At 37.7% G+C, this 27,126-nt stretch overlaps 1 protein-coding gene across 1 annotated transcript in view; it reads right to left on the bottom strand.

The window, feature by feature from the left end:
* Positions 1-27,126, bottom strand: part of CNTNAP5 (contactin associated protein family member 5) — a 4,019,360-nt gene that overhangs the window by 2,128,618 nt on the left and 1,863,616 nt on the right. The window contains exon 8 of the mRNA XM_044060643.1: positions 54-318. Within this exon, the coding sequence (XP_043916578.1) occupies positions 54-318 (265 nt within the window). The remainder of the gene's footprint in view (positions 1-53; positions 319-27,126) is intronic.

Here is a 27,126-nt window from a genome sequence, read left to right on the forward strand (position 1 = left end):
CTATCTGCTTTATCTATAAGATTACATAGTCAGTAAATATTTAAAAGTGTTACCTGTGGTGAGTACAGTTTCACTTTCTCCATTAACCTGCAGATTCAGTTTCAATATACCACGGTCCAAATAGAGCAGTAGAACTCCAGACTTCCCAAAAAGTGCAGCTGATAAAAGCAATCCATCCTTATTCCATGTACGAAACTGGAAACTCACAGACAGTCCATCAAGACTAGGTGTGCCTGGCAACAGCAAGTAACTGTCAGAGACACTGGTGAATGTGATTGCTGTGTCTTGTAGCTCAGAGCAGGAAAATGTTACATTACCCTGTAAATGACAAGAAATAGAATGGGTCAGTTATTCTCATAAATTCATTCATATACATATTTTGATTAAACATGCCAGACAGTATATTTCATGCTGCATACATTACAGGCAACAAAAGATTTTTTATTTAAAACTTACTTTTGAGGCATTTCAGCCATATGTTTTCAGCATAAATTTCTGCTTTTGTAAATTAATTTGAATGTCTCTGCACAAATGCATACTCTGTATATTTTACTCAAAATAATCTATAGTTGCTACATGTAAAGCTATGCCACAGTACTGTTTTTCCCATGTCTCTGCATAGCTTGGGCACTGATGTAGTCCTAAACATTCTACACATGCCACCACAGCAGGTACCTGTCTGAAATTGGACTCCTGAAAAGTGCTGGATTAGTTTCTTCCAGCAATGACAGACTGTTAGATTATATGTGATTACTTGCAATACATTTAAGGAGTAAGTTAAAATATCTGCAGAAACAACTACACTGTATGGACAAATAAGGTAAGAAACTGTTGGCTGTTTAAGATGACCTGCCAGGTTTAATGTATCCAAACTAGAGTAAGGTTTTTCACTTATGCAATGTTGTTCTTCAAATGACCAGAATTTACTTTTCTATGTATGTATGAAGTATTATACTGAAAGTCAGCATGTCAAACGCCAGAATAAGTCTATTCTGAAATACTTCAGTGAATGAAAGAATAAATGTTTATGTGTAATAAAGCTGTAGTGCTTTTAAACTGACCATAATTGCATACATAAGTCACTACTTAGTTGAGATAATTTGTATGAATCTAATAAAAATCATCCAAATGGCAGCTACCCTACATCACCTTAGATGGTATTTTCCACTATAAATGATTTGCTGTTACTCTCACTATGTTGCTAGTCTAAAGCACAGTGTATGTGTGTGTGTGTGTGTGTGTGTGTGTGTGTGTGTGTGTGTGTGTGTGTGTGTGTGTGTGTGTGTGTGTGTGTGTGTGTGTGTGTGGGAGGGAGGGCTCTTGTTAAATGTTTGCAATCAAAGAATACCAAGCATAGTCAAATCCTCTCACAATAAAATCCTTAAAAGTGAACTGTTTTTCAACTCAGCTGTTTTTCATACTGTCAAGCTACAAAACAGTCATAGGCTGTGATTAATAATAAGTAACACTGCTGAACAAAAATCACCCTTTATTGGTGAGCTGATTTGCACTGCAATACTAACAGTCAAATTACAGACATCCAAATTCCTAAAAAGCAACATCTGCTAACCAAGGAAATTGCATGACTATGAATTGCTCCAGTGTACAGCTGTAAAAACTACACACCAGAGCACCTACCACCTGTTCTGAAATGTAGGTACACACACATGCATACATTGCACCATCACAGTGTGTCCGTGGGCATGCACACACCAGTCACTCAAGTGCAGACGTTCACAGACCCATTTGAACACTCAGCGCTCACGATACAGGGTGGAGTGGATCTTCGTATTTCCACACCCACAGTGGTGGTGCTGTGGTAGCATTGTCACCTCACAGTAAGACGCTGTCCGGTTCGATTCTCAGCTAGAGCGTCTTCTGCGTGGAAACATGCATGAATGGGCGTACCTTCGTTGAAGGTTGTGCATCAGGCCTGACATGCCAGTACATAAAAATCAACTGCCAATCATTAGCGGACCGGAGTTCCGCTGTGGCGACCCCTAACTGGGAAAAGCCAAAAGACACAAACATTCACTGTACAAGGTGGACTGGGCATTCTTATTCACACACAGCGCTCACTGCACAGAGAGGACTGGACATTCTTATTCACACACAATGCTTGCTATACAGGGTGGAGTGGACATTCTTATTCACCCACAGAAGTTGCTGTACAGGCAGAGTGGCTATGATTCACCCTGCAGAGATTCCCACCACTGAAAGGCATCAGGGCAAATCAATTATCTTCTTTGCTCAAGAATTCTGGACAAAGCCAAAAAATGTGTGAACCAATTCCCAAAAGCAAAGACAATTTTTTAAATATTATTGCAACTGATTTTAACAGGTTTTAAATCAACACACACTTTCTGAATAAAAAGTATGGAACTTTAATGACGCGCATTAATGAATGACTGTAATCCTTAGCGATTTACCAGGAATTCAAAAACTGAGTTCAGGCCAAAATGAGCCAAAAATCACATACAGTTAAAAGGCAGGCATTGTTAGGTGTGTGCCACAAAAATGCCACACATGCTTAATGCTTTTGGAACCCTTCCCTGCCTAACATTTCCCAAAGTAGGCAAAAACTGCAACTGGGCATTAAGCCAGAAAGGTCATTTACATAAACACCTTGCATGCAGTGCTCATGCTCGGTGCCTTGGATGTATATTCCGAGGCAGTAAGACAGTCAGTTTAGTTAGATCGGTCTTGTGAAGCATGCACAATAGCATAAACCTTCCATAGTGTTAAGAACTCCTCTTCTACATTTTCAAAACTCATTCGACATTGTATATCTATAATATTTTAAAAGAATTCCATAGCAAGCTCAATGGTTTGCTTCTCATTGGCTGAGTTCTGGCTTCAGTATGCAAGATGTATCTGTGAAATGGATAACAGTCCTTACACTATATTTGTATTCTGAGAAAATTCATTCACGAGGTGAAGCCTATAAACAAAAATCAGCAACTGGAAAGTCTGCTGTGGAGATTGTGGTTCCTAATATTTGTAAACTGCCATAAAATGTAGGTAATTATATTCACATGGTCTTCGTGTTAACATTGGCTGTAAATGTCAAGATAAAATATTGCATTCAGTAAAAGATGCCTCATAATATGAAAGTCAAAAAGAAAAACATGAAAATCATATTGTGAAATACAAGTTATGAAAACAGGAAACTGTGCTAGCTGACAATAAAAAATAGCAATATGGACCTCCTTTATAATGGAACAAAAATGACTAAATATTATCCTTTATAGCAAAGTTCTTACACATGAAGCTCACTGTAAAAGGACATAAATATCAGATTGCCATAAAATTGGCAGCAATGTTTATAATATAAATTGTGCCCCATCCTGCGGGGTAATGTTTGCTTTAAATGTGCATGGAGTATATTCGTAGGGCAGAATAATCAAAGGCGTTGAATACCTTCTACGAAGAGCAGTCTGGGTAGTGTCTGCTTTTTAGTTAGAATTGTTCTCTTTAAGAATAAAGCCTGAAACTAATAACAGGAAGACTGGCCAGATCCCACAAAATGGCTGCTCAGTCCAAAAACTCCAGTCTAGTTCATCAGAAAAGCCTGAAAAGTCAGAGAAAAAAAGACAAGAAAAAAATCCTAATATGAGGAAAACAGAAGAACAAGAGAAAGAAATGAAAGTGACAAAAAATAAGAAGTATGGAGGGAGAAATGGAAGAGATTCTGTCCATTTTGACTGAAGACTCTAGGTGAGAACACAAACTTTCAATGGATGGCGAACAGATTATGATAGAAAATTACAAGAAACAGAAAGACAAATCAAATTACAAAAAGAGGCAACATGCAGCACCTTGAAAAGCTAAACATTTTGGAAAGAGGTGTGTAGAGCATGGAAAAAAAAACTTGAGCAGATCAACAGGTGTAAAGTAGGATCTTCTGAATAGTTGGAACAAAAAGGATTCTCACCCAGAAATTGAAGGACTTCCATAAAGAAGCAATTTGATAGTGTACGCTGTAGTTCTGTTACTTGACTAAATAACATTTGAAAACCCAAAAAGAAAACTGACAAACAGTGAAATTTATGAAAGAAGACAAGCGCAGGTGAGAAGTACTGATAAGATATCTATATCCAACTGCTAAATAATGTAGTATATGGCAGTTTGTTCACACAAAACAGAAGAAAGTCAAAAAGGAAAAGAGATCAAAGAAAATATTAGCGTAAGAACTGTCAAGCTTATTGTTCATAGATTCATAGATAAGTACTAGGCTAGCTGCCCTTGCAGCTTGTTTCAAGTCTAGACAATTTCCCTTCAAAGGTCAGAATCACATGCTGTTCCTTGTGTATGTCAGGTAAACACCATAACCATTATGCTAGCCTCCACTCCCCTTAAGATCTCTCAAGCTGGTTTGTAATTTTTACAAATATGGCACCATCGCTTTACAGCTTTTCTGTGATATATTTGCCATAAATATATGCACTAGCTTGTTGGCTAGACAGGGAACATGTAACCGAAGGATAAAGAAAAAAAAGCAGGTGTACTCGAGAGAAGAGAGACAGTGGACTGCAGACTAAATACAGTGCATCTCCCCTCTTTTTCAGCAGGCAGCTCAGCCAAGTCCACCAGCCTGCCCTTCTTTGGACCATGACTCCACAAATGTTACACCCTCAGTCTTCACCAGTCATCTTTGCAGGGAACATCCATGTAACCACCAGCACACCCTCCCTCTCTGGATGGTAAAATACATCCCACCTTGCCGCTCCATTTGTCGCCCAAGCTGCTAATCAAACCTAGGTCACCTGCAATGTAGTCAGGCCTTTATCCTTCTATTCCAGGTTGCTGATGTGATACAGGGTGTGACAGGGCGAGGTGAGTAATAGTTGTTAAAGCCATTCACTTCATTCTGGTATAAATGGTGCTACAGATTTTAAGGGTAGTAGTTGTTCCTGATGCATTTTGATGGTATAAGGATCACTTTCAAATATAAGAGCCTTTACTTTTTATTCACCGATAACTCACCTCTGTCTCTTACTGATTCAACAAGTAAGGGGTGTAGATATCTACTAATCTGGAGAACATTCTTTCATCAAAACATATCATATGCCCACTCCATTGCTAGCACCCACACTCACTGTACAAAAGCATGCTGCTTACAAAGACTAAGCTTTCCTATGCTAAGGTACTTAAGAAATCTCTACCCAAGCCTCAAAGGCTTCTGAGGCCCAAACTGGATAAACAATGTCCTCAGTAGCTCAGTCTCCATCTTTGCACACTCAACACCACAAAGATTGCAAAAAGAGGTCAATACTAGTAATAGGAATAATGATATAGACAGGCCTGTCCAGTCAGTACACTCACATAGTAATGTCCTAGTCAAAGATGATGCCACATTATGATAGACCCACACCATTCACTATGGTTCACAAGAAAAAGGTGAACGTCAACTACCCCTCTAAGGTGATAGGATATAACAGGTTATTAGGAATGTAAACAACCTGAGATGCACATCCTTAGATTATGTGAAGAAATACATGCCCAAGATCTCTGAAGAGGAATCCGACACACCAATGATTATCCATTAACTTTTGTTGGCAGAGTTAGAAACAAGTAACTTTTAGTCATACAAAGTGATGTTAGCACTTCAGAGTCTCACACCCAACTGACCATGGCGTGGAAATGCAATGAGTTATGGGTTATGTACATTCTTAAAAGGACAAGTCCATACATCTGACTTTAGCAGCTTCATTCTACTTATTGTAACAGTATCTGAGACTGCGATGTTGCCAGTCTTGAGCATTATCCTAGGCTGACTGAGAATAAGATAATTCAAATGAACAATAAATTACATTAATAACTGGATAGATTTTTAGTGTCATTATAAGGAGGTCCTTATGAAGATGCCCGGAAGCAGATGGTTTAACTATCCTAACTGCTTTGCTATGGATGACCTGATTCTCTCCCTTTGGAACTTTTGTATATTAGCAAAAACTTTCTCCACCCCCTTTTCTTTTCTTAACCAATGTCAGTCTGCTATATGTACCAACCTAACCAAGCCAAGCTTGGATAAATTTAAAGTAATATTAGAAGCCTATACATAAATTGCTAAGCCAGCCTATCCTTAGAAAATACTGGCATCGTAGTTGCAAGGCATTGTTAACACACCCTCCTTACTAGGTTACAATGCCTGCCACTCATTCAGTCCAAACAATGTGGGCTTTGCCGCTGCAGGAGGTAGTTTGTCCATATTTCTCCACAACTCCTTCACATTTTGACAATTATCTGGATCTCCTCCATGTCCCAGTAATGAAAAATAAAAAAAATAAAGTACTCTACCATATCCTGGATAACGTTATTACCCATTCTACACCTCCTACATCCTATAAGACTTTGACTCTCTTGCTATACAACAAACCACCATTATTTTGGCAGTTTCAACTTCCCATCTAAAATGAGAATACCTAAATTAACACAATGCCAGCTCAATGGACCAGTCACTGCTCTCTCCTTTAAGAGATGACACAATGTTATTCAAAATTACTCCTCCTTGAGGAGCCTTTGGACAACAACACTGCATCTGTAGAGAGTTTCTATGCAAATCACAATGCCTGCATCAAGTACCAATATAGTGAGAAATTTAGGGATAAACACTTACTGTGGATCCCCTCCCCCCAGTATAAGCAAATTATATAACAGCAAAAAAACCCTGCCCTAGAAACAAACTGGAAACTTCCCATTCCAAAACTGACCTTAAAAATTAGAAATAAAATCAAATCTAACAAAGCTAAGTATAAGTGGAAAACTGCCAACACTATTATGAACAACATAAATCCTGCATCAGTTTTGTCCTGAAGATTAGGAACAATGCACCAAGCTGATGCATGATGGTACAGCGAACATATTAGCAGATACATTTACTTCTAATTTCTGCTGCCATCATATCCCCCTATACATGTGACCCCTAGCAAGTTTTAATGGCTGTAGCTCAGCTGGGTCTGGCAATGTGCCAGAGTGTTTTTCTTGTCAGTATAAAAACACTGCATCACAGACCATCTCCTGAATCTGTTCATCTACAGTCTCTGAAAAGGCTTCATAAGAAAGTAAACAAGTTCCACAAAGCCCTTAAGTATTTAAAAAAATAATTTGCACTAATAAGAAAACACCTCCACATAATCACCACAGCAACATTTAATACTTCTATCCCACAGCTGTAAAGACTTCAGTGGATGTAAAGACTGAATGGACAAAAATCCAGACCTGCATGTACTATGTCCAAGATTGCCATTTCTTGCAATATTTCATTTTCTCTGAGGCATGAAGGTTTCAGTGTCAGTGTATCTGGGGGTGCAGGGAGGGATAGGAGCATGGGTGTTTAGAGCCTCTCAATAGAAGCAGCCTCCAGGTGTTTAGTGGACAGAACTGAGAACCATGCATCTAGCAAGGCCAGACTTTTACTTCAGATATACAGAGGTGGTAGGTATAGATTGCTGTAGAAAGATTAGTTCCCAGGTGTGGTGCTCAGCACTTTTAAAACTGATGAGGTGAGAACTGTGGATGAGACATTTTTAGGGTTACTTTATTTCTTACAGGAGTTCATATAAATATTAACAATATCAATAATAAGATAATATGGACAATGATGTTAATAATAGATAAAGCTATAATATAGCCAATATGAATATTTAGTGTTAATATTACTGTATGTTTTCTAGTGTCTTAGATTTAGCATTTATTCTCTTTAGCTGCTTCATGAGTTTTCTTTTTGATGATGTGTCTGTGATGCCTGTGTCAGTACAAACACTAGAAAAATAATTTCTTTCTGAACTTTGAACATTCAGGTTGCATATGCTCATTTGCTTCCTGTTGTGTAGAGTTGTGTATGTGAGAATGGAGTTATTGGTGCTTGTGTTGTAAGTGACAGAGACAGAGCTGTAAGTTTTAATTCTTACATGCACCGAGAGGCGTCATTTGTGAAAAGGCATTGAGGCCAGTGTTACGGGAGGCTTAATAGTGTATCCAGTTTGTAGGAGGTTCATTAAGCCATCTTAGGAGATTTATACCAAAGACAATCTGCTTGGAGATGAGTCATAACATTTATACTGACAGACTGGTTATGGAAGCTCTGACTGCTCTGATGCCTTGCTTCATAAAACATTCTGTACTGGGACTAGGAAAACGTAGAGTTAAGCATGATATTTTATTCGTAGAGAAAGATGTGGCCAACATTATATTCTTAATATGGCTATTGTCAAAGAAATTATGCCTTTGGAGGTTACAAAATGTTTAAAAATTAGACTAACTAATTGTTCTAAGATAAACCAAAGTAATTACTTACATTACTAGGAGATTTGAGGTGTGTTTAGTGAAATTAGTTTTTTTTTAGTTATAAATGAAATGATGTTTGGTGTAGATGAGAAAGGTGGTAGGTTGTAGAGTAGGGACAGATGCTTAACAGAGCAGAATGTGCCCGCACTAGGTTTTATCCAAGTACAACTATCTGTAGTTAATCTAAGGTGGAGATTCATCTGGTAAGTAACCCCTAGGGTCCTGGATCTAAACCTATGGAGCAAAAAAACTAGGTTGGAGATTATATGAGAACTACAACTTGTTTGGCAACTTTTAGTCTAACCATTTCATCATGCTACATTAAAGTCTAAGAAACGGTTTATAACCAAAGGAACTTAATGCAGAGTCTTAACCAGACTTATGGCTTTTTAATTTCTCCAAATATTTTGGTTTTCTAATACCATGAAGGAAATGGACCCAATTCTTAAGTCAAAGTGCGATTAAATTTCATGAAATTAATATTGTTTCACTCTTTGATGTTAGCTGAAAGTGCTCTTCACAGCACCCGCAATGTGCCCAGTAATGACTCCTCCTGCAATTCGTACAGAGTTACATGTATTGGTAGCATATCTAAATATGATTGTAGACTGTTTTTTATAAGACCCATTGCTCCTACCACTATTGGAACTATCTGGGTATCTTTCTTCCACATTGCTCCTGTTTCTGCTTGCAAATCCTGATATTTTATAACTTTGTGTCAGGACACTGTATTCACTGGGTGTGGTGATTTCAATGATCAATGCTACTTTTGTCTTCTTTTCCTGGACCACTATATCTGGTTTTCTAGCATCTATCTTTTGAACTGTTGGTAATGGATGATCCCATGTGATGTACACTTCATCATTTTCTATGATGCTTTGCGGCTCATGTTTCCAGTGTTTTTCAGCCACTTCCAGCACAATGCCCAGTGCAACTGTCACGCTACATTAATATGCCTTTCAGTATACAGTCCTTCTGCCATTAGTATGTCACAACCAGCAATGAAGTGTGCAACTGTTTACAATTCTATTTTGCAAAACCTACATTTGTCTGTTTCTCCCACATGTTCAATGGACTTTGTAAACCAATGTGTACCATAAGCCCACTATCTTGTGCCACCAATATTAACCTTTCATCTCTTGGTTTGAATTCGCCTCTCTAACCATTCCTGCATTTGTTCCTGATCAACATGAGGTTCTTCCAGAAGTTTTCTATACTTGCAAATATATTTATGCATTTTCTACATTTCTTGTCTTCTCATCTGGTCCTTCACATATTCTTTCTTTTGTTTTTTGGCACATTCAGTTGCTGTCTGATTTTTTTCTATTTTGGGTTTGATTTTCATTCCTGCTTGACGCCGATATACTTCTGCTAGATTAAGCAAAGAAGTCATGTTAGATTTATTCTCCTCATGTTTCAAAACTTTCCCTGTGTTTGGGTTGTGTAAGGTCACAGATGTGTGGAATCCCACAACTGCAGATCTATATATGCAATCAATTTCAAGGAGGCCCATCCCTCCTTCAGAATGGGAAATATATAATCTTGGTATGCACTTATTTTTATAAATCATTCGGTGAGCATAAAGCATCCTTCTTGTTTTCCTATCTAATCTATCCAGCACATTTTGGGACCAGTCAATCACTCCAAAACTGTAAGTTAGGACAGGAAGAGCAAATTGGTTTACAGCGTGGATTTTGTTCATAGATGTCAGTGCTGTTTTCAGGATTAATTTAGGTCTTCTGAAATATTTCTTATTGAGTTTTATTCGCATTTGTTCATGTTTTATTGTTGATCCTTCATCAATTCCCAAATATTTATACACTCCCTCTTGCTCAAATTCTTTTATATCATGTTATTTTCCCAAACTGATGTTTTCTTGGTGTTGTAGTTTTCCTGCTTTAAAGGTTGCTTTTGCACATTTATCAAGACCAAATGACATTCTTATATCATCTGAAAAAGTTTTGACAGCTTGCACTTGTGCTTTCAGTTCCTCATCTGATGAGCTATACAGTTTTAAATCATCGACAAAGAGAAGATGAGAAGTCTTTGCACTTTGTTGTTTTCTAGGAGCCAAATTATAACCATGGCCTAAGCTGTTAGGTAGACAGCTAAATGGGTTAAGGTCAAGGTAAAATAGCAGTGGTGACAAACAGTGACCCTGGAATATCCCCTTTGAAATTTTATCCCTGGGATAATAACTTGTCCTTTACCATGGCTTAATTGCAAAGTGGTCTGCCACTGTTTCATGGTCGCTGTAATATAGCTGATCAGTGTAGGGCGTATCTGATACATTTTTAAGCACTCTTTTATCCATGAATGTAGGATACTATTAAATGTTTTTTTGTAGTCAATCCATGCCATACTTAGATTCTTCCCTTTTTACAGTTCTCCACTATGACTTTATTTAACAACAAATGATCCTTTGTTCCATGTGACTTTCTTTTATTGCCCTTTTGTTCTCCTGCCATAACTGAGTTTTCTTCTAAATGACTCTGTTGGCATCATTTCCCATGTATAGTTTATATGTCATCGGATGGCAAGTTATTGGTTAATTTTTAGGGTAGCTTGCATGTTCAATCTTAAGTAGGAGCATTGTTTTTCCTGTTGTTAGTCAGGTTGGTTTCTGTTCAGGGTGCGCATATAAATTAGTTCTTACTCATGGCCAAATCTTTAGGCTTCTGTCTTTGCAAATTTCTCCAAATCTTTTGGGTTTCTAATACCTTGACGGGAATGGACCCTATTCCTAAGTCAAAATATGATTAAAGTTCATGAAATTAGTATTGTTTCAATCTTTGATGTCAGCCAAAAGTGCTCTTCGCAGCACCCACAATGTGCCCAGTAATGACTCCTTCTGCAATTTGTACAGGGTTACATGGATTGGTAACATATCTAAATATGATTGTAAATTCTTTTTATAAGACCCGTTGCTCCTACTACTATTGGAACTGTCTGGGTATCTTTCTTCCACAGTGCTCTTGTTTCTGCCTGCAAATTCTGGTATTTTATGACTTTGTCTCTCTCTCTGTATGCAAGAAACTGTAGTCAATGGGTGTGGCGATTTCAATGATCAATGCTTCTTTTCTTGGACCACTATATCTGGTTTTCTAGCATCCATCTTTTGAACTGTTGGGAATGGGTGCTCCCATGTGACATAAACTTAATAATTTTCTAAGATGCTTTGTGGCTCATATTTCCAGTGTTTTTCAGCCACTTCGATACCATAATGTTTGCACAATGCCCAGAGCAACAATCTCGCCACATTATTATACCTTTCAGTATACAGTGCTTCTGCCATTAGTGTGTCGCAACCAGCAACAAGGTGTGTGACTGTTTCCAATTTGGTTTTACAAAACCTACATATGTCTGTTTCACCCACATGTTCAATGGACTTTGTAAACCAGCATGTATGTAACCCACTATCTTGGGCTGCCAATATTAACATTTCATTTCTTGGTTAGAATTCACCTCTCCTTAACCATTCCTTTGTTCATTCTTGATCAACATGAGGCTCTTCCAGAAGTTTTCTATACTTGCAACTATATTTATGCTTTTTTCTGCATTTCTTGCCTTCTCATCTGGTCCTTCACCTTATATTCTTTATTTTGTTTTTTGGCACATTCAGTTGCTGCCTGGTTTTTATCTACTTCTGGTTTGATTTCCAGTCCTGCTTGAGATTGATATGTTTCTGTTAAATAAAGCAGAGAAGTTATTCTCCTCATGTTTCAAAACTTTCACTACATTTGGATCTTGTGAGGTTACTAGATATGTGTCGAGTCCCACGATTGCAGATCTATACATGTAAGCAATTTCAAGGAGGTCCATCCCTCCTTTGGAATGGGGAATAAATAATCTTGGTATACACTGATTTTTAAAAATTATTTGGTGAGCATGAAGCATCCGTCTTGTTTTAATATCTCATCTATCCAACACTTTTTGAGGCCTGTCAATCACTCCAAAACTGTAAGTTACAACAGGAAGAGCAAATTGATTTATAGCTTGGATCTTGTTCCCAGATGTCAATGCTGTTCTCAGGATTAATTTAAGTCTTCTAAAGTATTGGTTACTGAGTTTTATTCATATCTGTTCATGTTTTATTGCTGATCCTTCATCAATTCCCAAGTATTTATACACTCCCTCTTGCTCAAGTTCTTTTATATCACGTTATTTTCCCAAACTGACGTTTTCCTGATGCTGCTGTTTTCCTGCTTTAAAGGTTGCTTTTGCACATTTATCAAGACCAAATAACTTTCTAATATTATCTGAAAAAGTTTTGACAACCTGCACTTGTGCTTTCAGTTCTTCATCTGATGAGCTATACAGTTTTAAATCATCGACAAAGAGAAGATGAGAAGTCATTAGACTTTGTTGTTTTCTAGGAGCCAAATTGCAGCCATCGCCTAAGCTGTTAAGTAAACAGCTTAATGGATTAATGGCAAGGCAAAATAGCAACAGTGACAGAGAGTCACCCTGGACTATCCCTCTTTGAATTTTTATCCCTAGGATAATAATCTGTGCTTTATCATGGCTTAATTGCAAAGCGGTCTGCCATTGTTTCATGGTTACTGTAATGTAGTTGATCAGTGTAGGGTGTGCATCTTAAACAATATTAAGCACTCTTTTATCCATGAATGTGGGATACTATCAAATGCTTTTTTGTAGTCAATCCATGCCATACTTAAATTCTTCCCCTTTTTACAGTTCACTATAACTTTATTTAACAACAAATGATCCTTTGTTCCATATGACTTTCTTTTATTGCCCTTTTGTTCTACTGCCATAATTGAGTTTTCTTCTATATGACTATAAGCTCTGTCGGCATCAGTTTAGGTGTATAGTTTATAAGTAGTTGAAAGGCAAGTTATTGGTCTATAATTTTTTAGGGTAGCTTACAGGTTCACTCTTAAGTAAGAGCATTGTTTTGCCTGTTGTTAGCCAGTGTGGTGTCTGTTTGGGGTGCACATATAAATAGTTCTTACTCATGACTAAATCTTCATGTTAATACTTTTAACCAGACGTTAGGTACTGCATCTAGGCCTGGGGTTTCCAATTAGAAGCTTTTCGTAAGTTTGTTTCAATCTTTCTAGCCATTACTTCATCCCACTTCATATCCTGTACCTTTAAACTTCTTATTCTTTCTTTTACTTCTTCTATCCACTGCTGTGTGTAGTGTCTGGTCTTCACAGAATCTTCCTACACCCCCTACTAATTATATATACCAACTCTGAGATCACACTACTGTGGGGAAAGGGTAGGTTTCCTTATACCCAAGTTCCTGGTAAGTAAGCAGTAAGTTGCACTTCCTTAATGGTGGCCAAATATCATTCACTGAAGAGTTTTATGCTGATATGGCCTTTCACTTAAAGGACGGTTCAAGGTTTAGTATTCGACGAATGTGCTGTTGGATGACTAAACATAGACCAGTATATATGTATGTATGTGCTTGTAACTGGGACCTGATAATAAATAAAATAAACAAAATAAGAACAGAGGGCCCATGTTAGAATAAAACAGCAAAAAGAAAACGAAGAGACAATGATACGTTTCTGTTAGTGCCCATATTTTGGAGGAGGCAAAACGTTGTGTTATGTTGGAAAGATCAGGAAGCACTTGTGTCCAGTATTTCTGATTTAGAGAAAACTAAAGCCAAATAAAAGGCATGTGAAACAGGCCATCTAGTGTTCCTCCTGATTTCAAGGTTACTTGGCAGACAGCATGCATGTGAAAAGGTTCTCATTCTTTTTTTATATTTCTCCTGGAAAGCAAGCAAACTGTAATAAAACAATTCAGACTGACACAAGACTAAGCCAGAGAATATATATGCAGTCTGAACTGTTATTCTTCGTGTACTATATATAGGCAGGACTGAAATGCAGACTCACTACTTCAAAGTAAATAGTCTGTTAGACGTTGAGTGCTCTAGCATATTTAAAATGGATATGTTCTAATCATTAAAGACAGATGATTTAGGTAACATATCCTTAAACTGTTGTAACTGCTTCATTTGCAGAAACAGTAGTATTATATAATATATACTAATTACAGCAGTCATTTCTTGATTTATTGGCACATTGCAATAACAATAATAATTATATACAACTGTCAACAAAAATACTGAATACACATCTTACATTTTATTAGACATACAAAAATAAAAAGATAATGAAGTACAGAATTCAGAGGGAAAATAAATAAATAAAAAAAGTAAGTTGTAAATGCTATCCTTGGAATTGCAGAACTGAAAGTGTGAAAGGCAAATAATGCAAAAAAAAAAAAAAAACCTCTGAGATTGAAGCACATCAAATTATCCCCCCTCTTTGAAGTAAACCTATCTCAGCGATACTAAATATAAGTAGCAGCATTGTGAAAGCATATACCGCCATTCCAAGGGGCAGGGAAAGAAGACCCACTACAAACCTGTTTTTTAAAAGGTGTTACAGAAAGCTTTGGGGTTATTTTTCAAACTGTCAGGGCTCACAATATTAGAGCTGACATTTCTCTCTCTCTCTCTTTCTCTCTCTCTCTATATATATATATATATATATATATATATATATATATATATATATATATATAAATGGGTCTGCTTTAAAACAATGACATTTCATAACACTGAAATTCAAAACATTGAGACCATAACATTGAAAATGCAAAACACTGAAAACCCAAAACAATGAAACATCAGAACACTGAAACTTTGCTTCATAACTGAAAACTACAACACACATGTAAATAACATCCCCTCCAGCTATAACACCACCAAACAAACAAACACACTTTTTATTATGTTTCTGCAGGGGGCAAGCCCCCCTGAATCCCCCATGTGGGGGGCTCTGCCCCCCTGTAAATTAAATATATAGAGTACAGATGTATAAGTTAAAACATTCTAATGGTATGGCTAGAACCTGACGGCAATGGCAAATTGAAAATGTTAGATGTACATAAGAGAACTTTACCTATTAACATTAGAAAATGTGTACTGCAGCTTTAGTACAATGTGTCATTAACTAATAAAACATTGTTTTAAAATGGAATTGTCTGTTTCTAAGTCTAAAACTGCAATAAGAAATGTAGCATCATCTGTGAGACAAAAAACAAGTAATCCATTAACTTGTTTCACAAATGAGGAGAGGGTCACATTACTACAATATGTACCCCTAACATAGAAAACTAGTAGTAGAAATGTGATAATTAAAATGCATGCAACAAATGCAATGCAGTTGTTCCTATGGAGTATGATAAGACTACTGCTGGAATTATCATATTATGTTACAACAAACTTGGTTAAGTGTAATGTATTTCTTGAGAGAAGGAAAGCTAAGGTCATGATGGACTCGGAAGCATAATATCATTGTCCAGGGTCTCCAGTATTTAAGCATAAGGTTAGAAACAACTAAATAGTTTAGGCAATATATATGGCAATAGAAAAGAATATCTCCTAATATATGTAAAAATTCAAATATTTCGAGGAAAAAAGAAATGCATACTGTGTCTGTAACCACTGATTTAACTCTAAGTAAGGAGGGAGTATCCATAGGCACAGTGCGGATGGCTGGCATTCAATACAAAAGAGAGCAGCAGCTGGGCACTTCTACTCAGTATAAGAATTGGCAAGAAGAAGGCAGTAACACTTACACAATGGGACAGAATCAAACATGGGAGAAGAGAGTTGGCACAGAAGGTAGAAAAGGGCGAGAATCTGGTTGTGGTTAAACAGTAAAAATGATCCCATCTGTTACCAGAAAAATGCCCCAAAAATACAGCAAGAGAGAACTCTGAAACTTGTAAATGATGCCATTATAAGGACTGAGCTTAAATGGATAGAAAACCCTGAACTGAGAATCAGTACAAGAGACAAGTCTATACAGAGATTTTCAAGTAGTGTTAGCACAGAAAATGGCAAAAAATAGAGAAAGAAGGGATCCTAAGTGAGGACACTCTGAACAGAGTACTAAACATAAACAAAGCAAGATAGTGCAGAGTTGTGGGCCTATCCCTGCTAAGATTGAGAAGAAAACTCAAGTAAAGGCAAACTAAGCAACAGATATCTTTAAGTAATGGGAAAAAAAAGCTAAAGATATATTTTGTTCTGACGGGGTGGTGTCCTCTGCTACTAATGCAGGGGGATGGCATTCTAAAGGGAAAGGAGCACTGCAGAGACTTGTACAGAATTAGTAAAGAAAGCATTTATTTTGTTTGGAACTGCCATTTACAATTAAAAATACAGATGTTGCAGTACCAGTATTTTTGAGAGGGGGAACTCTAATGTCCATTTTAAGGTAAGTCTCATTCACCTGTTTCACATCTCCTTTCTCCCCCTCTACTCCTAGGTCATAAAAGTCTACAAAACCACCCAACGTGAATTTAAATAACACCTACACCAAGCTTAGTGCTTTAAATCACCAGTCTGCAGCACACCAAAATAAAGTAAATACTTGAAATTAATTTTATCACTCTCCTACAACCTATATGTTCTTTGTACGGCCTCTGCACACTACTGGGCACCACTATTACTATCAACTTTCCTGTTCATCTCTATTTCTCTGAAAATAATTGCCCCCCTTAAATTTCCTTGCTTTTTACCCCCTCTCAATGCTTTGTGTTAACTCTGGGATATCTAGTAAACCCTACCCTATACTACAGCTGAATACCTTGCTTTCCCTTCCGTTTATTCCTTCCTTTGCATTATTATCATTATATATTCTATAACAGACTAATTACTAATTATTTTACTCTACTTATATTTTCAGTGATAGGATTCTGCTGATAACTGCAATTTGGTTCTTCCCACTCCATTTGCTTTGTTCACTCCGCTCCCCTACCCTGCCCCCATATCCCACCCAACCCCACAGCTTCAACTTATATCCCCACCAAATCACTCCTTCTAAGTTCCATTATCCAATTATATTCAACACTACCCTGTCCATATCCACATCACATTCTTACCTTACCTACTTTAACTGAACCATGCTTGTCTGCTTTCCCTCCCTCCATCACCTTCAATTCATTCCCCTACTATAATGCTTTGTACTTCAGCCCTCGCTACCACCTGTAACTCTTACATTAACTGTAGACTTACCGCCTTCTCTCCTACTACTCCTCAAACTAACACTGCACTATAAATTTACTACTCAGCAATAATGTCTCCCCATCCTCCTTTTCACAAACCACAAGACAAAACACCTATCCAAATTGTCAAAACCCACCCTGAAGACAATACATTTCCAACCTTACCTTAAGCTGCTCATATATCACTTGGATAACATAAATTTCTAATTACACCTGATATTTCATTCTAACATAGAAATACCACTTCTACTATGTTTAAACTCACCCTCACACTAGACATGCTCCTTTTAACCTGCCTAACATCTTTACTCTTAATTCTCAACCACACTACAACTATATCCTCGCATACCTCCACACACCAATACACATGAACAACCTCCTCCAACCATCGCCCCAATAAACAACACAGCTTCTCACATATTTCCTTCCAGCTTTTCTCCTATGCCTTGCCATATTATTCAGTCCACAAATTGGCCTTCTCACCTCCTATGAAACTGTACTTGACACCAGTACCATCATCTATGTACAAAAAACACATCCCATGGTATTCATTACTCATCACCTATTAACTCAGAAGTGGCGACATACATCTTAACCCAGGCCCACCCTTTAATCCTAACCCCAAAAGTAACCCCAAAGATTTAAACATACTAACAGTATACCTTAGAAGTATATGTAATGAAATATCCCCACTGCATGCCTGGATGGATCAAAATAAACCTGACATACTAGCCTTTACTGAAACAAGGCCACACCCCAATGTGAAAGACTTGGAAATAATACCTCCAAACTTCGCAATAACCAGACGAGATGGACCTAAAAAGAAACTGGGAGGGATAGCACTTCTATATCTCTCTGAACTCAATATCACACCCTACACCAATAATATACCCATTATTTTTTAATGCTGAAGTACTAATATCTTTTTGAATCTCAACACAACAAAAAAGAATTTGCATAATAGTTATATATATTCCACCAGGTTACAATAAACTAGTGTTGGAAGATATATTATCTTGGACATCCCCAACAATAAATCATGAAACAATAATCTTAGGAGATGTAAATATAGATTGGCAGAACATTGCTTCCAAATCCCCCATAAGTACTATCAATCTGTATTGTTTTTGCCAGCTTATCAGTAGTCCAATAAGATACAGCAAAGATTTTGCCCGCCAGTCCACCCTAGATTGGATCCTACTGTCCCATTACATCAATTATCCCTCTTTCGGTATACTATTTCCCTAAGCAATCATCTGCCAGCTTATGCCCTTAGAACAAACTCCCAACACGTAAGAGTACACACTGTGAAATTGGTTAGGAACTCAACTAATTTTTGTGAGAATAAGTTCAACATTCTCCTACATGAAATAGTCTGGACACCCCTTAAACTACTACCCCTTAATGATGCCATACTATACTTTAATAGCACCTTCCTTCACATACTTAATATCCTAGCCCCCATTTGTATGAAAAGAATTAAAAAGAAGTCAGCCCTACAGCTCTCAGTAAACACCTGATGAAGCAAAGGGATCTAGCCTGGAAAACATGAAAGCTAAAAAACAAACAAAATCATGTCAACTTCAAAACACTAAGTAACAAAGTGACAAAATTAATCAACAAAGATAAGAACTGATACTATTCAGGCTTCAACTCCAGCATAAAGCCAACCCCCCAAAATTTTGGGGGGTCCATATCACATCTACTTAACCCTAGGACAAATAGAGATCACACCCCTTTACCTGATACCCCTCCTTCACAAACAGCCACAAATTTTAAGAAGCACTTCATAAAATCAATAGCAGACCTACTAACACCCATGACACTGTACCATCCCACCCTTCAACTTATTTATGCACCAGTCATATACCATCAACTACCTCTAACCCTGCAATAATAACCCCCCTACTCAACAAAATGTTATACAAACCCCATTCTCATTTCAGCCCATATCCACAGACACCATAAAGAAACTGCCACAAAAATTAAAACCCTGTTTCACCTCGGCTGATAATTTTCCATCACACTACTTCAAACTGGCTGCTAACTCAATTGCCTACCCAATCAGTATCCTTATAAATAGGTCTCTATCTGAATCAGAAGTACCAACCACATGGAAACAATCTCACATCACCCCCATCCACAAAGGAGGCAACTGTATTGAGCCAACCAAATTCTGTCCTATATCCATCATGTCACCCATATCCAAAATTCTTGAGAGAGGTATCCATTAACAAGTAATGCAATACCTATTGCAAAACAACACTTTAACCCAAACCCAACATAGTTTCCGACCCAGCCACAGCACATCTACAGCCCTATTATCCTTTACAGACATGGTGAAAAAGGCCAGAGATGCACGATCCTACACAGCCTCAGTATTCCTTGACCTCTCTAAGGCCTTTGACACGGTCTCTCACCTCCTGCTACTGAACACACTGTCTAACTTAGGCTTCTTACATAACACAGTAAAATGATTTCAGAGCCACCTCGAGGATCATAAGCAAGCAGTGGAATGGTCCAATGAACCTACTGGCATCCCTCAAGACTCCATCCTGGGACCCCAACTTTTTCAATATTTTCATTAACAACCTTCACACTTCCTCCTATCCTCGAACCCTCATTCAATACACTGATGATTCCACCATAATCTGTAACATTCAATCACTACCAGAACTGCTTTCAGAATCTCAACGGTCCTTTGCTGCAGTCGAATCCTGGCTAAAAAATGCTCAACTCTTTCTTAATCCAAGGAAGATTAAACTATTACACCCCAAAAACACCTCCCTTGTCATCAATTATGTCAGCACCTTTGCATCTGACAATACTGTTATAAAAATAGTGCAGGAAACCAAACTTCTAGGAGTTAACATTGACAATAAACTTTCTTTCAACCCCCATATACAGCAAAATATAGAGAAAACTCATCAAAAACTAGGGCTGTTATATAGAAACAAACATTTCTTAACTACAGCAACCAAAGCTACCGTAGTAAAATGCTTTTTACTTCCCTCCCTTCTTTATGGTGCACAAAAAAAAAAAATAAAATAAAAAGAGATCACACACTGTTTTCATATTCTGTCTCTAATCTAAGGAATTCACTACTTCTAGCTACCAGATCTATGCCTAGGCTAACCTGCTTTAAAGCCTCTAAAAAATACATGGCACTGCTCCTGTAAAAATCCATCCTAATGGTCAGCTCTTCCTCTTCTTCCACACTAGATTCATCCTCTTCTGTCATGTCTCACTCCTTTGCAGTCTACAAGATCCTAATGTCGCTTGTAACTCTTTCTCTGGTTCTATACTATATCCTTAAGCTACTGCTCAGTCTGTAATGCCTCTGTTCTTAACTGTCTCACTATCTTTTTCTGCATCACTAACTCTTCAGCTATTATTTTCCTAACATAAACCAGCATTTTATATTTTTCATGTACTGTAACAGCTGATGTCATACATTGTACTACTTACATACTACTTTTGTAAATTTTATCTACTCATAAGCTATGTATATATTGCTGGAATGACTAAAATTGTCTATAATGGTATAACTCTATAGAATCGTCCTGATGTGTAGTATATCATGTAACCTAGTTTATGCTCAATCAAGTTATTTTTGTATAGTATTCCTCATGTTGCTTGTATTTTTTGTGACTATACTGTACTCCACTACTATATGTGGAGCTTTTCTCCCCAGGCCTCTGTTGAAAATGGGTTCTGTAAACACATTCTGAACACCTTGGTAAACAAATGCCACATAAAAATAAATACATACATACATATATACATAGGCTAGCAAAGAATGCAAACCTAATTTGGTGGATTTACATGTAAGCTGCAAACAGTTTTCAAAACCACAACAGGAACATGATACTTTAGTTAGCCCCAGAGAGAATTTGTAAATCAAATTAAGAAATGGACAGGATAATGGCTATGGCTTTCAAAAGAAGCCCTACTCAGTTGTCAGATCATATAAAATGAAATGCTCAGATAGCCTGTCTTCCCACTTGCACTAACTGCTTACAGTATGGATGCTGCTATTTATGAGGCTCACTCCAAAAGGCAAGTCAGACAGGTACTGAGGAAGACGTTTTATGCGATTCTTTCAAGGGTGACCTTATAGGTTCATAGGCTCATAGGGGATTACTGGGCTAATGGCCCTAGGGCCTTTACAAGCCTAGCTGTGTAAAAATCCCGAGTACCCTTACTGGGACAGTTAGATGGTTGTTGTTAGCAGTGTGGTTCTGTGATCAGTACCAACTGCCCCTGTCCATGAAGGACATAAGTGCCACACCAGGGTGAATTTATGGTCACCTATCCAGTTGTCATGGTTGCACTTGAATAGGGTCATTGAGGAGCTCTGATTCACATGGAGTGGGAGCTTATTCCAGAGGGGTACTAATCGCTGGGAGATGATTTTCTACCATTTGGAGTCTTACTGAATTTACCTGCATATTTCTATTTTACCTATATAAGTCTACAAATAAAGCAGTTTATAGCATCGCACAACGTGGTGATAGTATCCTGGGCTGACTTGTTTGGGTCACTGTTTATAGTACCCAAGTATATTTTTTTAACTTTGTCATTTACTGCATCATAATTTGCACTGGTAATGTTTAAGAAGAAGAATTTGTTAATGACTGAGATTAACTTTATTCTTTGATTAATGTGTTGAGTTAATTACAAAGCAGGTGACCATGAATATGAAGAAAAAAGACCCTAGATTTGACTGCGTCATATTAACCTTTTTGCCATCCCTAGTCTGACTTTATACTATTTGGACCAAACTGTTTTGATTAGTAGTCAATTAATATTAGTTTATCCAGGCATTGTCAGATTAGTTCAAATTATATCCATAAAAAGTATGTTCATTCATTTTTTAACCCAGAATATAATAAAGAAATATTCACACTCTATTGGGGATGTGGCTTTGTGAATGTCAGAGTCCTGATAATATTATTTTCAATCATTTCTTGTTTCTGACATTTATCTGTTCTTTAGCTAATGTAATATATCTGGAGAAAAAAAGATTCATTAATTGTATGCATATCAAAATCATCCAAGTAAAAAAAAAGGCTTCCAGTTCAGTCATTTAATTGTAGAAACTCTGAGAAGTGGCATTTAACCACGGCACTTGCATCTTTCTCTTTTTCTTATCCTACATATTTTTCAATTTTTGGGGGTTGCTTACTGAGTGGCACTAAATCCCCTGTCTGTGCAGACATCATCGACAACATTATATTATGATATGTCTGTCCCAACCTTTCTTTGATGTTCAGTAATCCTGTCATATCCAGCTGTACAGCCAGTAAAGTGGAAAATTAAATGCAAAACCAGGGCCCATAATATCATTATCCTTAATCCTTTTTAACAGGGATGAAACAATGTTGGCCCCACAAAAGCATGACGCATTTAGAGAATCCTTGTAATATCTCAGAGAGTTTGTATGAAAGTTCATATGTTGATTTTATTCATGATGAAGTTACCAATTAGTAGGATATTTTTGGTGGGAGGTTGTGATGACTGTTTTGTGTCTCATAGGCTGTTAGGTCTGACTGGGTTCAGTTTTGAATCTAAATGACTTCTTACAGTAGACTACTCCCACTTCCATGGTACCGGGCCTACATATTGTGATTATCTGTGGTCAGTGGGAGATCAGTGCAATCTGTTCAAACATGCAGTTCCAATTTATTTAATATATGAGACAGCACTTTATCAATGCTGATGCAGTCAGAGATTTCATTTTACTTGACACAGTATGATCTTTGAGTTATAGTAATAAAGTTCTGGAATGCAGGCCTGAGGCATAAAGATCTTTCCTCTACAAAAAATTGTTCTTCCAAATGTCAGGGGTTTGTTGGCACCATATTGTTAATCCAGGGGTCATCACTGCACCAGGTATCAATAGCTATATTGTCATCAAGTAGTCATATATTCAGTATAAATAAAGTTGTAGAGGGGAAAGAGAGATGGTGAGTTATATTTCAGTCTATAATGGCCAGTTATCTTTAATAAGGAGGAAGAAAAACAAACAATGCTCCCAATGCTTAGAAAGGATAATAAAACTACAGGAACAGTTTAATAGATGTTTGGGTGATAACTCATGCATCAGCCTAACCTAGATGGTATATGTCGTGACAAGGACATTATCTCAAGTCAGCTTCCAAAGCTTCAGGGCACCTTCCACAAGCCTAAATTAGCTGAGATGTCTAAAAGGTAGGCTTGGGTGACAACCTCTTTGGAGGTTCCATGCCAACAGAGAGAAAGTGGAGGTTAGGGACGCTAAAGACCTCAAAAGGAAAATAATAATAAATGTCCACACCCTGGCATAACAACATACAAAAAACAATGGGGAATGGAGGGAGGGAGCACCTACTGCAACAGAGATCATTTGAAAAATTACTGTTATGGTAAATTTACTTACAATTGTACTTTGTTCTTAATTTGATCATGACTGCAGTAGCCTAAACTATATGGGTATATTACCACAGCTTGGAAAGACTGGGAGAAGGAAAGATGAGCGTCCTGAAGCACCTGGACAATGGTCATAGCAAAGCCTGTCTTATACTTGGAGACAGAATCTAGTAATTTGTAAAACTGCACACAGAGGGCCAAGCTGCTGCTTCTTGAATACTTCTAGAATTCAAGGCTTTCCAAAAAGCCACAAGAGAAGACAAGGCCATGATGGAATGAGTCTTGCCCTGCCTTGAGCTTGCCTGAAATATTTTTATTGTGGTGGGAGTAACAAATAGAAACAGAAATAGAATAAGACAGCCATTTGGAAATAGTTTGTTTTTATACTGGTTGTCCTTTGTTCTTACCATTACAAGAAATGAACAACTGATTAGAAGTTCTGAAAAATGTTGACGTGTCTGTGGACATCCCAAAGTTGAAGTACCCCACCCCCTCATTTTTAGGTTCTATAAAGAAGACAGGGAGATGGATAGCTTGGCTTAAGGTAAACTCAGATATCACTTTAGGCATACAAAAAACTCTGAGAAAAGTGAGATAAAGTTAACCCACAGTAAATGCTTGCAAATCAGATAATTTTCTTGCAGAGACAGTCTTCTACATCAAGAATGTCAGGTCAGGATGATGATCTGGTTCATATAGAGCAAGAATTAGTTTTTCTAACACAAAGCTAAAATCTCATGGAGGAGCCACTTGTTTGCTATGAGGCTTCTTGTGCAACATGAGACTGCACTGAAGTAGGGAAATCCATGGCCAGGCATGCTTAAATGGCCAACAAATGAACCTTTATCAAGGAGTAAGACAGACCATAGGATAGTAACTCACACAATGTAAAATCAGAGAAATATTAGCCCCGACAGGGGGCTGGTTAGTTTTTTGGCACAAACTAGAAAACTTTTTCCATTTGCTAATATATGATTTTCTAGTAACAGGCTTTCTTGTCTCAATTAACATCTGCTGCACATATTCAAAAAAATTGCCTAAACAGTATTAAAATGCTATCATCAAGGTAGTCTGTTGCAGTCCTTTGGCACGTATCAAACACATTTGTATTTGTGTGACTAAATCCAGTCTATCAGGAAGCATGTGGTAATTGCCCCTGGCCATTTCCAGAAGAGGGAAACCACTGCTGCCTGGGCCAGAAGGAAATCTCTACAATGCTCTTGGGTATTTCCTTCTGAATCCTCAGAAAAGCCCTTGATATTAGTGGAAAGGGTAGAAAAGTATACAGGAATATTCTTGTTCAATTACGAGCAAAAGCTTCTGTCTTATAGGCCTTAATGCATGGATTTCTGCAGCAGAATTTTGCCAATTTTCTGGTTAGAGAAGAGGCAAAAAGATCAACTTCAGATGTTCTCCACAGATGACTTAAATCTTTGAAGACCCTTTGATTCAGCTTCCATTTGTGAGGGTCTGTCCTGGTCCTGCTCAGCCTGGTTGCCACATAGTTTTGCTCTGATGGAATATAAGCTTCCTGAATGGTGAAATCGTTCTGAAAAGCAATGAAGCAAGAAGTTGTGCTGAAAAGCTATATACCAGGCTAATACAGCTATTCTGCAAAGAGGGTAAGATCTGGTTCCTCATTGCTTCTTTAGGTGCCACATCACCGAAGTGTTATCTGTAAACATTTGTAGAGCCCCCAGGGACCAAAGATGATTCAATGAGCTGACACTATTTATGAGAGGTAAGATTTCTATTATGCTGAAGTTTTTTGGTTTATCTTTTTTGCTCTGAAGATCCTGCACTTTTATCCCTATAGATACTGCTTCCCAAGCAAAGTCTGAGGCATCTGCAGTGATTGACTGCAGTGGACTAGGAGAGGAGAATTGGAGACCTAGATTCTGAGAGATTTGGTGTCTCCATCACATAATCTCCCTTTTTGAAAACCACTGAATTGGAATTTGAAAGGGGAAATGATGTTGGTGCTGGGACCATAGAGATTTCAGGTAGCACTGCAGCTTTCTCATGTGGAGTCTTGCAAAACACTTCTGAATGTTCTCTTATAATACCAGCATTTGTAGGATATCCTTAATCCAAGTGAGGGATTCCTGGTGCTTTGAAAAGTCTCTGTAAGGATAAGCAAGTCATCTAAATAAGGAAAAAAAAATGTGAATACCTTTTAGTTTACAGTAGGCTATCACAGGAGCTAGACACCAAAGGGTAAGAAAGAGAACTGATAATATGATCCGGATGCACAAAACCTTAAGAAATAAAACGGTAAGAAAGAGAACTGATAATATGATCCAGATGCACAAAACCTTAAAAAATGTTTAAAATCTGAATTTATAGGCATGTGATGATGTGTATCTTTTAAATCTAAGATCACTAGAAAACTCAAATGGAGTATAAGGGGTAACAAGATGTGAAGTGACAGCAGTTTGAACTTTTGCAATATCACGAAGTGGTTCGTAAAGAAAAGGTCCAAATATTGCTTTCAAGAGACTTCTTTCTTTGACACCAGAAATATCCTGCATAAAATCCTTCTAACTGAGGAGGAGGTAGAGCTTCTATCATCTCCTGAGCCAGCATATGCTGGATGTTAGGAGGGGCAAGAAATGTTTGGATTGGCAGGTGAGGATGAATCTCCTGGAATGGAGGGAACCCTCCCCCCACTGCCATCTGTAATCTTGATGGATTACTTTCATCACCCATCTATCTGAAACAGTCTGTTGCCAAAGAAAGAAATGGAGGTTCAGACTTTGTGGAATAATTAAATGAATGCCAGGGTGGGGGGAGGCCATGATATATTCATTCAAACTTAGTCTGTCCTTTGATCTGGGGGGGGGGCGTGCTTTCTTTTTGGTACCTCCCTGATAATGCTTTTTAAACACTTGCTTACCAGTAGATTGTTGTGATTGTTTATTTTGTTTTTATTTCTATTGGACAAGGAAGCACAGAGTCCCTTGGTAAACTTGGAGAAGGAGAACTAAAAATGAGCAAGATCCTTTGAACCAGCTCACCCCTCTTTTCACACTGTGTGCTCTGCTGCAGAAGGACCCGAATTTAGTTCTCTGATCAAGACAGTTCAAAAATGACATTTTTGACTTCCTTTGGTAGAATTTGTGTATGCAGAAGGAAAATCTCCTCATAACAGGCCCAGTGGCAGCAGCCCATGTTAAACAGCAGATAGTGACCTGAGAAACAGTACAGATTTTCCTTACAAGAGGCTACTGATGCCAAAACATTCATCTTCTCAAATGTGGTCAGGATAAAATTCAACATATGAGCCTGACAGCTGAGAATTCTAAAAACAAGAGTTATAGGAACATACACTTTTCCACCAAACTTATCAAAAGCCTTTCC

Source organism: Protopterus annectens, chromosome 2.part0 (assembly GCF_019279795.1).
Source record: "Protopterus annectens isolate FY-2018-M chromosome 2.part0, PAN1.0, whole genome shotgun sequence".
Lineage (NCBI taxonomy): Eukaryota > Metazoa > Chordata > Ceratodontiformes > Protopteridae > Protopterus > Protopterus annectens.